We start from the raw sequence: 13,044 nt of genomic DNA on the forward strand, positions 1-13,044 counted from the left end.
CCTCAAATTGCATTTACTTCAAAAGTACTATTGTCTCAGAAGAATATGTTTTTTCAGGTGTAGATTGGTAAAAAGATTGATTATATCTGCACCGACAATTTGACCACGGACGACAAAGAATGTGTCAGTAGTGTAGGTAGAGGTACATGAGGAGCCGAACACCGGAATGAAAAATGTTGAAATGAGAAGATCGACTGATGTGCGAGGTAAAATACTTCTGGGCGTCGGTGAATGCGACTATCAAGTTGTACCCGAAAGCTTGTTCGAACCGACGAGTTTGGAATCGGTCCCGATATGGGTTTCCTGATTAGAGAAACTTGAACTGTAGTCCAGAAAGAAAGAAAAAGAAGGAGCATTTCAAAACACAAGATCATTGTTCTCAAAAATATATTTAAATCAAAAGCGAGCGTTTAGAGAATGGAATCATCATCAGCACATCTTAGCTTCCTTTCTAGTTAAACTAAAAACAAACGGTAGGGTGTGGCCGTACAGTAATCAAGGGAATATCTAAGAATTAGGAGTTTTACACAAAGAATTCAACTTGTTATAAAGAGCTGAGCCTTGACATTACTCGTCGATTCAAAAAGAACTTCATAAGCATTGTTCGAGAGGAGCTCTGAGATTATTTAAGGATCACGGTTGAGTACGCCGTGCTCAACATCCCCTGCAATCGCTAGCCAGATTAGACCAGTCGATCCTCGATTTATTGATAGCCTATCAAATATATCTTCGAGCCCCCTCGCTTCTGTTCTTTGATTTCACTTGGTGGGTGCGATTCACATTAGAAGGTGTTACTGGTTAAAGTGTTGTTAAACTACGAATACCAGTGGCATCTTCAACTTCATTCTTTTCCGTTTGATACTTATAGCTTCAAATGGTACATCTCTTTGTTGAAATTAGTGACCAGTTGCTAGAACAAACAAGAGCTCGTTAGGTAAGAGCTTATTATACCTCACGCACAGTCATTGAATGATTCGGATTGAAGAAACACCAGCGCAAAATATAAGCAGCCGGTCAGCTTGTCAAGGTCATTTCATTGCTCAAGGGCGTTGTGCATTAAGGTCCTAACTTTCAACTCTATTCCCGTCTCTTCCTAGTCCCCTGATTCATTTACAGTGATCTCTAGTGAATGTCTTTGTCCGACGCCCTCGTAATATATATGACAGTTTCTTCATCGGTGTAGATGAACCGTTGACTTTCCCTTCTTGAAGACGACATGAGATGTTTGTGACTACCAGTCCCACACTACGTGGGACGCATGAAATATATTGTTAGCCGAGTTTTAAGGGATATGAAAGATGCGCCTGATACTGAAAATTTTGAGTTCATCTGGCTGTCAACCTGCTGTATGGTATGGTGGATGTGATAGCCTTGATGGTGTAGGTTTCGACATCTCTGTAGACTCCTATAAGCTGGAGTTTAAATTCAGTAAGCCGCATTATATCGTCCATGTTGTTAAGTATCCACTAACAACTACTTCATGTTGACGATATTTGCATTGGTCCCGACGCTTGCTTCGAGAACTATTTAATTTAGTGTACGGTATACGTAGCCCAATAATCCTGTTCACTAATGACTTGCTTCTGACACAATGCAGATCGTCAATTACTCAAAGATTTATGTGATGTGATCATTGGGTATCATAAGTAGATTTGTCAATATATTTTCTTTTTAGCCTGAAGCTTGAGTTTCCCTCCAGCTTAATATTCCTACATGAAAAATACTTAGCCGTTTATGTTGAAATTTCTAGTGATGTTAGCATGGGTGATTATAAACTTGGGTGTTGCTAAACTTGCATTCCACATTTTGCTTCGTGTTTTACCCTTCACATTCCGCAAGCGTAAATAAATTTTCACAGTAAATTTATGGAGAGTCCATCGCTTCTTGTATCAGCTCTCTAGATATAGTAGAATAACGATTTCGATCCGTTTTATCCTCTCTGTGTTTCCAGCGAATCAGCTTCTCCAGTGCTATGGAAGACCCGATAAGTTGTTGGCTGGATGGTGTTCCGTTTTAAAAATCCCACATCCTACTCCAGAAAGCGAATTTCGCCAAATCATCTATAGGGATCTCTGAGATGGCCCTATTGAAATAGTTGTCAATTCATGTTATGAGGATCGAATTCTCCCCAATGTCTTTTCAACAGACTTAGTTATCGTGTTAGACCAGTTCACTGGGATCCCTGATTGCCGATATATCAGAACCTTATTCATGCAGGCGATAAAAAACATTTAGACTAGTTTGGGATTTAAACCAAACAATCAATGCTAAAGATAACTTGGGACGACACAAGTAGGTGACAATTTTATCCAACTGTTATATGCGTTGTACTCAATGTATAAGTTAACTCAATGGATATTAGCAGAGACGTTAATGATTGAGATGAATAATATAATTTCGCATAAATATAGACATTTATTTCCTAGATTTATTTGTCACTATTATTCTGTGGTTGCTAAATCGATAAATGCAGGTATGAGGGTTAGTATAACCATTTTACTGGAGCTTAAAGAGTGTTTTCAAAGCGCTTTACTTATTGATTTGGGCTTTTACAGGTCTTTGATGGTTTCAAATGTATGAGGGTGGTTATCACTTCCTGGTGTCCACATGTTCGAAGATTTCTTATAGATTGACTTATAAATGATGTAACGTACGATTTGGTCGTTATTTCTTTAGTGCGTTACCACATATCTCGTTGGATTAGTGTTTGACCTCCGTCACGTGTTATGTTTTCGTGGGCAGTTTTTGCATATTTTCTTGTTTGCTTGTGCTTTTTGGTGTCATTGTTCTGTCGTTTCAGTTTCTTAGCTCATTTTCCTAATACTTTTCAAATTTTATAAGCCTGCTTTTCGTCTCATTTCACCTCGGCGTTCAATTTAATGGTTTTTGATGCCAGAATAGAGGACGACAAAGTCGAGTCTGATGTTCCGGGCATTATATATCTCTCAACTATACCAAATGGGATGAACGTTAGCATGATTTCGGATATTATGCAACAGTTTGGTAAAATTGGCAGAGTTTATTTGGTACCAACAAAGAAAAAAGTAGGAAAATACCGTCAATATGAAGAAGGTTGGGTTGAGTTTCTGAACAACAAAATAGCTAGGCGTGTTGCCAAGCGGCTTAATTGTACAGAAGTTCTTGGACCAAAGGTTCGTTATAATTACCATTATTATTCTTTGCTCACTAACTATATGCACATGTTTTGTCGTTCCGATATTATATTTTGAATTCAAGTCTTTGGAATTCGGATACACATAACAAACAGTATGTCCCATTTTTGGATTTTGCAGTAATTTAGAACTGTGACCAAAGACTTTATCCAAAAAAATTAAAAAAGAACAAGTAAGTTACTAGTATTTGATCACAGATGTCTTAGAAATATTGCTCGCATCCTCTGGGATCACTGGGTAAGTAATAGTAAAGTTAGACGCGGGGTATTAGGGAATGATGGTAAGTCAGTTGATGAGGCTGTGAGAGATTCATATATGGGCTGTTTTGTTGAGGCCACTTGGATTACTATCCAAAATTGGTGTATCCCAATTCCTTTAATTTAACTATATATACATAAACACTAACACTTCACGTAAACCTTCCTTTGACTGCTGCATGATGATTACAATATGTGTAACTTCTTTTGCAGCGACTGTTTTCCAAATAAAAAAGCTTACCTCTTTTATTAAAACTTTTTTGGGTTATTATTGTACTAATCTATATATGATACAAATGAAATTAAATAAGTGACTGGTTTAGGAAATCGATAGTATGCAATCATTTACTTCGAAGCATTTTTATATTCCTTAGAAGGCATAATTCTTACACAGTCAGTCGTTGGTTTGTTATTCTTTACTTCCTAAAGACTTCGCTTTATGTACAACCGTGTTTATTGTGTCCTGTGGTTACAGTATCCATAAGATGCACTAAGTCAGAAGCTAACCAACCCTCTTACTCGTTCTGTTTTTTCGCTTTTAGCGTAATCCGTGGTTTGGTGAACTGTGGAACATTAGATTTTTGAAAGATACTTCATGGAACGACCTTTTTGGCGCTGAACGCGAAGAAGAAGAACAAAGACGTACAGCTCATGATCGTGATATAGTGGTCGCGAAGCATCAAGCTCGCCAATTTTCTGCAGCTCTGGATGCAAAGAAACTAGAGAAAAAGATGAAGCAAGTTAAAGGGAAAAGGTATTTCTTTAACATATACTTATTTTTTTGCCATCTTTTTTATAGTTTGTTAACAAATTTCTGAAGTTATGTATGATAAATTCCTCTTCATGGATTCATTACAGTTATGTACACCGAGAAAAATTTCCTACTTCAAATAATTTGCTGTTTCATCTGGTTATAAAGAATGTTAACTGTGGCACACAGTATGATTTGTGTAATTGAGGGTAGAGATATCAAAGGGAAAACAATACATATTATTATCTCTAAGCGTTAGTTAATCCAATAACACATCAAAAATACCAAAATGTGGTTAAGTAAATCACTAAACGTTTAGTTAGTACGGAGCTTTTTGTGTTCATTTATTCCGGCTATTTAAATTTAAATAAAAGGAAAGTTACGATAGGTCCCTCATTGGTCCTAATTCCTAACTGTATTTTACGTCTGAAGCAAATAAATTGTCAGTCGTTTAGAGTGCTTTCATGAATTCTTGATTGATAACATATAATATGATTATCCTCCACATCGTGACTCCATTTCATAAAGTGCGTTTTAGCAACCCACTCGGTCCCTATGTCACTAAACACGCTATTGGTGGAAGCTGCTCCAATGCCACAAATTAAACTTATTCAAGAAGTGTTTTGGTTCAATTCTGTCATAAATGTGTACAATATTTCTCAGGGTTGAACACCTGACTCGCCGGTCATGTTTACTTATAAGCGAAAGTGTAGATCGGGATTGGACTCTTCGCAGTGTCTTACTTAAGTTTTATATATTGTCAGAGGAATATATTGGTAATACTTGCAATGAGTTCGGGGAACGCTTATTATTGGCTTTTCATTGGGAGCATAACCTCGTTTTTCATACCCCATAATCAAATATTACCATCCGCCAACCTTTTGAAATCCCTCACTAAATTATTGGTAAACCAAACTAAACATATGAAGTCCTACAAATGGTTTAACGTTGAGCCCTATGTACTGTACTTCTATATACTGATCATTAACTTAATATTTACTTCTTAAATTGCCCGTAAATGCTCAGCAAAAGTGTTTTTCTTTCATTTGGGGGTTAAGCATATTGATACAGATAAATAGATCTGGAATGTAACCTCATATTCTCCCCAGAACTGTTCTTATAGCCGTAGACAATCACAAATTAACACTGTTTACCATTAAGCTTTCAAAATAATTTTGCAAACGATCATTAACACTAACATCCCATTGTTAGGTGCATTAAAAGACACGGAAACTTAGTAATATTCACATGATCCTTAAGTTCTCTACCTGTCTAATCCAATCCTATTTTATTTTATATTTATTTTATTTATATCCAGTAGAAAATCTTAGTTAAATTTTCCGTCGTTCTAGATTTACTGAAAGAAAACTAGTCCGATTGAATCGACGTCAAAAGCTTACAGAAGATGAAATCAAAGAAAAACTTGCTCATTCTAGTCGTACACCGCCTGAAGGATGTCTTGGCTTCTCAGCCGTTTCGAATCCTGAATTTATGGGCAGTCTTTTTGCCGGTGGTCTGTAATTTTTTTTACTGAATTATTGTATATGAGATGTTTATATAGTTTAAATAATTTTTTTCTGACGAAAACGATCTTTTGTATTCACTGAAATAATCAAACTTATTAATTTAATAAACCAAACAATAATTATCCGTGTTTGCATTAATCATCATGGTCTTCAATAAATTCACATATGTTATTATTATTATTATCAGCTTTATTCAATATCATATTTTTGGTACAATATAGAATTCTCAGCGCAAAGTATTTCAACATGTTTCCGTTTCTTTCTTCTTGGTCGGTCCTGGCGATAAATAGTGAGTGATCGCCAGTTAGATGTTAGCAGTTCGGTAAATGAACATCTGAGTAATGTGCATTCTTTTCGTTGTATATTGCCAGTAACCACATTGTCTCTTATTGAGTTTTTTGTAACATTGACAACGGAAGGTTGTACACTTTTCAGAAACGCAGTAGAATAGGCTATGCGATTAATAAACATAATGATATATTAAAACAAACAAAAATAGACAACTTGTTGAAGTATCTAGATGGCAGGAACAGGTAGCCCAGATGCTCAAGCAGGCCGCCCTTATTAGCTATTAATGAATCGTTTGTTTTTTGCTTAGTATTTTTAGTAGAGTGTAAGATGCGTCAGTTTTCAGACACAAATGTATAAACGAGTTGATATTCACTGAAAATGGTATACCACAAATCACTGGTTTCATACTATTTGATATAGCGTATAGTTGACTGTAGCTGATCAGATACGTGTATTTTAAAAGATTTAAATTGAAAATATGGATGGTGGCTAGCAGCTGAATCCAGAACGCGCGTTCCGTCCTATTCGGGACTCGTCAGCTAGATGTACCTGCATCCCAGAGTGGACATCATTTCCATACATACTTATTTGTACATTATTTAACTCTCTTTTGAAACATCACAATTACAACACATGTATGCTCGCTATTTTCTATTCAATGACTTTTAATTAAGGACCTGTTTTCTTCGTTATTCATAACTTGTGTAGCTGTTGAATACAGATTTTGCGCATATGTTCATTCAAATTAACCCCCAAAGTTTCACAATTAGATGTTATCTTTGTTTATATCACCTGAAGGTCGTAACGGCGGATCTTTTTATATATTTATGTTTAATCTGTCAATAGTTTCCTTACGCCTGTTACCTATCGTGGAGAAGCATAGGCCAACCAACGGCACTCTCCATCGAACCCTGTCTTGGGCAATCCTTTTCATGTTTGCTTTTAATTCCCGAAACAGTGTGTTCTTCAACCTTCCTCATTTCCGTTTCCCCTCAGGATTCCAAGCTAGGGTTTGCATCATGATGCAGTCTGGTGATTTCCACAATGTATGTCCTATCCACTTCCAACAACCTTTCTTAATTTCCTCTTCATCTGGAGTCTGGTTCGTCCTCTCTCACAGAAGGCTGTTGCCGATGGTATCCGGTCAACCGATATTGAATATCTTGGGTAGACAGTTGTTTGTGAATATCTGTACTTCTTTGATGATGGTTGTAGTGGCTCTCCAAGTTTCAGCTCTGTACTGTAGGATTGTCTTGACGTTCGTATTGAAGATTGTGACTTTAATATTGGTTGACAGTTGTTTTGAGTTCCACCTGTTCTTCAACTGTAGGGATGCGGCCCTTGCTTTGCCAGTCCTTGCCTTTTGGGTCTGCATCGGATCCTCATGTTTATTGATGATGCTTCTCAGAGCTCTTCCATCAAGTGTGACTGGGTTGGTGTTCTCCGCCTTGTATTTGAGAAACTTGCTTTTTTCATTGTGTATATTGAGGCCTACAGATGCAGAGATTGCTACTACACTAGCTTCCTCCATCTGCATTTCTTCGTATGGATGGGATAGAAGGGAGAAGTTGTAGAATTATGGTCTACTATGATATTAGTACTGCTCTTATAATAGACCTAATCCTAAATTTGTAGATTTGTCATGATATAACTGCCTAATCTATAAGATCTTACGTGGAAGTCACACCATCGACTACACCAACTCACTGTATCGTATCAATTACCAATACATGATGTAGAACAAGGTTAGGCTAGAGAAAGAACAATATATTTAATATGAATAGAAGATATAAAGTAACACTGAGATGGACCACGCCTGCATGGACGAGCCATGCCATCCGATCAAACCCAGTCCATTCAATTCCTTGTTCGCGCCTTCTCCATTGTTAGGTATTTCCCCGAGTTAAATATTGAATATCTATTTTCTGAGTAGTCTCGTGTTCACAGCTTTGTGGATTGTGTGGCTATTGTCCAATGCCACTACACTACTCTCCCACCAGAATCAACGTGATGTTGGTTCGATACCAAATTGGATGGGATCGTCGCGCGTCGGAGGTTACCAAGGATAATAAGGATCCTCCGGGTATTGGTAAGCTGAAAGATAAATCAAAAAGACGGCAGCATCTGGTCGGGAAATACATGTAATAATTCTAAAATATCTGCTTTCATGATTAACACGCTTAAAATGAAAATTTGTGTGAAGATTATTTGAACTATAAAAAATGGGATTACAATAATAATAATAAAACGATGCGTGTTAATAACTTAACTTATAGGCAGTAATTATTTTGTGTTTAGAAATATTAAAATAATGAATATTGTAGAAATGTTAATATTGGTATTAGTTTTGGTTTAAATTATGAAATCAGATAACGATTATGCCGGTACGTTGTCCATAAGAGTTGAATTCCAATTGCATCTGTATTAGTAGGCTAACTGAAGGAACAAAAGTATACCGTGGAGAAGAATTCCAACTAGTGTTCCAGTTAGTTTGATACGGTTTATTTAGTTACGGGAGATTTTCTCAACCTCATTTTTACTTGACCGTGATAGAATTTAGTAATAATACTAATACACATGAATGTTTATCAAAACAAAATTTAAATACGTGAGTGATGATTATATGAATTTTGGACAGATAGCTAGGAACAAATCGTTAAACATAAGTGTATTCGTAAGAGACATGCTATAGACTCAATGTTCTGATCTGTGGCAGACTATTTATTTATATTTATACTTGTCGGCTGATTGGGTATACAAGTTAGTTGCAAGTATGCAGTTTATCATAAGGCGGAATACGACTTAATTGAGATATAGTGGTTATAAGTTATTGAAATCAGTTAAGCCTATGTGTCATATTACTAAGTGATGTGGTGCTGCAAGATGTATTTAGCTAAATGAGTTTTTACAAGATGATTAATAGTGAGTGATGCTCATGTGATTATCAGGAAGAACACAAGTTGTAACCAGGGGAGTACACTCCCAACTCATGTCTATGATAATGGCTTGAACCTTAGTCAGTGTTGGGGTAAATTCGACATTAATGTTTTCAATTTGCAGGAGATTTGCTCGACTGCTTATACTGATTATTTGCATGCATGATTGTGTCGCTAAACCATCACTTAGACTGACAAGGTTTTGAGATATTTACTGAATGAGCAACTGATAGAGAAACATACTGTAATCATCTGTAGTGAATGAAGATAAAAGAAAAACAACACTAGTGATAATTATAAGTCAATTTGCTGACCGATTTTGTTAATAGTTTCCTTAATTTTATCAATCATATTACGTGATTGTCAAGTCATGACAATGCTTTATGACGATATCCTGAAACTATTAAATTTAACTAGTTATAGTGTTGATTGAGGATTGGTCAGTGGAAAAATAGGTATTGTTGCTTTAGGTGATTCGAAATTATCAGAAATTTATAACGCTAAAGAATCCGAGACGCCTAATTTAATTATAAATTTCAATTCAGAAATATTCGTTTAGTGTTAATTCTAGTAGGCTACGGAGTTTTGATTTTAAACGTTTGTTTAGCCAACAACTACCTGAGGATTTAGTTATTTTACTAGTGCAGTTGATAGTACCTAAATTTGTAATCTTATTATCTAAACTATGTCCGCATTTTAGGCTGGTAATATGATAAACCAATCCACAAACCCAAATACGATTAGCAACAACGACTATGATGGGTTTATTGATAAATGTTAAAGGCGATTCAGATGATTTCTAAATTTAGAAGACATGAAGATATAGTGTAACGTATGTACGGGCCAGGTTAACAAGCAGGTTGTTGACGTATATGACAATTTAAACATGACCAGATAAATAAATTCAAAGCTAAGAATGCTTGTGAAACTTCAGGCAGGAATATGACGCGTTATAAACATTCCATAAAAAGTTACTGCATTTAGCCTAGGGACACTTACAAATATATGACAAAAGCAACTGGAAGACATATACATGTTAAGTAAAAAAAAAATCATTAAGTAAAATAGTTGAACTCGCCTGGGTTATTTTTGAAAATTAGATTACTCAGTGGACGACATATATAAAGCCATTCGTGAGGAGTAGTAATGATCCAAATAAATCCAGAAAGAACATGCAGTATGGCAATTAATTCTAGAGTGCTTGATGCTGTTGACGTTTTTGCCACTCACTCGGATCAGAACAATCGAATGAATCCAGGTAGTTGTGTGGTTGCCATTGAACGAGTCATCTAAAATGACTTTATGATTGCAGAAAACTTATAGCTGAAACTCACCGTATGTTTTTGGAGAAGTGTCATCCTTGTTGTTTGGCAATGGAACTCGAAAATATGAAATTAGGCAGGCAGTGGTCGGAAGAAAAGATATTACAGGATAGTGCATAGTTTAAAACATGATGAGGTGTTAAGTGAAGGAACACTAAGAATTAGATCCGGATAACTATTCAATCCTTGATTGCATTGTTAGTCAATGTATATTTACGCTATTTACAGGTCATATTTGCTAGAGCTTGATGTTTAAACAAGTCTATGTTGCTGAAGCATGTAAATGCTATTAAAGCTTCTTAACGAATCATCAAAGCTAATTAGTTAATATAGACGACCAGTTTTTATTATCGATTGAGCTAGTATGTCATGAGAACTAATCAATATAACATTACGATAATACATGTGAGCATTAATCAGGACTGTTAGAATATTGGGTTAACATAAATACAAAATAGATCAAGAAATTTAGAATAGAAATAAGATTAACAATAATAGGTTGCGTTTCTTTAGTTGGGCTCACCAATGTAGAATTATGGTCTACTATGATATTAGTACTGCTCTTATAATAGACCTAATCCTAAATTTGTAGATTTGTCATGATATAACTGCCTAATCTATAAGATCTTACGTGGAAGTCACACCATCGACTACACCAACTCACTGTATCGTATCAATTACCAATACATGATGTAGAACAAGGTTAGGCTAGAGAAAGAACAATATATTTAATATGAATAGAAGATATAAAGTAACACTGAGATGGACCACGCCTGCATGGACGAGCCATGCCATCCGATCAAACCCAGTCCATTCAATTCCTTGTTCGCGCCTTCTCCATTGTTAGGTATTTCCCCGAGTTAAATATTGAATATCTATTTTCTGAGTAGTCTCGTGTTCACAGCTTTGTGGATTGTGTGGCTATTGTCCAATGCCACTACACTACTCTCCCACCAGAATCAACGTGATGTTGGTTCGATACCAAATTGGATGGGATCGTCGCGCGTCGGAGGTTACCAAGGATAATAAGGATCCTCCGGGTATTGGTAAGCTGAAAGATAAATCAAAAAGACGGCAGCATCTGGTCGGGAAATACATGTAATAATTCTAAAATATCTGCTTTCATGATTAACACGCTTAAAATGAAAATTTGTGTGAAGATTATTTGAACTATAAAAAATGGGATTACAATAATAATAATAAAACGATGCGTGTTAATAACTTAACTTATAGGCAGTAATTATTTTGTGTTTAGAAATATTAAAATAATGAATATTGTAGAAATGTTAATATTGGTATTAGTTTTGGTTTAAATTATGAAATCAGATAACGATTATGCCGGTACGTTGTCCATAAGAGTTGAATTCCAATTGCATCTGTATTAGTAGGCTAACTGAAGGAACAAAAGTATACCGTGGAGAAGAATTCCAACTAGTGTTCCAGTTAGTTTGATACGGTTTATTTAGTTACGGGGAGATTTTCTCAACCTCATTTTTACTTGACCGTGATAGAATTTAGTAATAATACTAATACACATGAATGTTTATCAAAACAAAATTTAAATACGTGAGTGATGATTATATGAATTTTGGACAGATAGCTAGGAACAAATCGTTAAACATAAGTGTATTCGTAAGAGACATGCTATAGACTCAATGTTCTGATCTGTGGCAGACTATTTATTTATATTTATACTTGTCGGCTGATTGGGTATACAAGTTAGTTGCAAGTATGCAGTTTATCATAAGGCGGAATACGACTTAATTGAGATATAGTAGTTATAAGTTATTGAAATCAGTTAAGCCTATGTGTCATATTACTAAGTGATGTGGTGCTGCAAGATGTATTTAGCTAAATGAGTTTTTACAAGATGATTAATAGTGAGTGATGCTCATGTGATTATCAGGAAGAACACAAGTTGTAACCAGGGGAGTACACTCCCAACTCATGTCTATGATAATGGCTTGAACCTTAGTCAGTGTTGGGGTAAATTCGACATTAATGTTTTCAATTTGCAGGAGATTTGCTCGACTGCTTATACTGATTATTTGCATGCATGATTGTGTCGCTAAACCATCACTTAGACTGACAAGGTTTTGAGATATTTACTGAATGAGCAACTGATAGAGAAACATACTGTAATCATCTGTAGTGAATGAAGATAAAAGAAAAACAACACTAGTGATAATTATAAGTCAATTTGCTGACCGATTTTGTTAATAGTTTCCTTAATTTTATCAATCATATTACGTGATTGTCAAGTCATGACAATGCTTTATGACGATATCCTGAAACTATTAAATTTAACTAGTTATAGTGTTGATTGAGGATTGGTCAGTGGAAAAATAGGTATTGTTGCTTTAGGTGATTCGAAATTATCAGAAATTTATAACGCTAAAGAATCCGAGACGCCTAATTTAATTATAAATTTCAATTCAGAAATATTCGTTTAGTGTTAATTCTAGTAGGCTACGGAGTTTTGATTTTAAACGTTTGTTTAGCCAACAACTACCTGAGGATTTAGTTATTTTACTAGTGCAGTTGATAGTACCTAAATTTGTAATCTTATTATCTAAACTATGTCCGCATTTTAGGCTGGTAATATGATAAACCAATCCACAAACCCAAATACGATTAGCAACAACGACTATGATGGGTTTATTGATAAATGTTAAAGGCGATTCAGATGATTTCTAAATTTAGAAGACATGAAGATATAGTGTAACGTATGTACGGGCCAGGTTAACAAGCAGGTTGTTGACGTATATGACAATTTAAACATGACCAG

The 13,044-nt window shown here is 35.5% G+C and overlaps 1 protein-coding gene across 2 annotated transcripts; it reads left to right on the forward strand.

Annotated features, from left to right (window-relative positions):
* Positions 1-1,006: 1,006 nt before the first annotated feature.
* ABT1 (Activator of basal transcription 1) lies at positions 1,007-8,770 on the forward strand (the record flags this gene model as incomplete). 2 transcript variants are annotated; one of them, XM_012946773.3, is made up of 4 exons in its annotated part: positions 1,299-1,428; positions 2,842-3,152; positions 3,973-4,184; positions 5,534-8,770. In XM_012946773.3, 4 exons carry the CDS (start codon positions 1,299-1,301, stop codon positions 5,700-5,702), a joined length of 822 nt encoding a protein of 273 aa, XP_012802227.1. In that variant the 3' UTR covers positions 5,703-8,770. The 2 variants fall into 2 exon arrangements, with proteins under 2 accessions (XP_051066366.1, XP_012802227.1); XM_051215832.1 differs by having other exon boundaries at positions 1,007-3,152.
* Positions 8,771-13,044: the final 4,274 nt, after the last annotated feature.

Source organism: Schistosoma haematobium, chromosome 4, assembly GCF_000699445.3.
Source record: "Schistosoma haematobium chromosome 4, whole genome shotgun sequence".
NCBI lineage: Eukaryota > Metazoa > Platyhelminthes > Trematoda > Strigeidida > Schistosomatidae > Schistosoma > Schistosoma haematobium.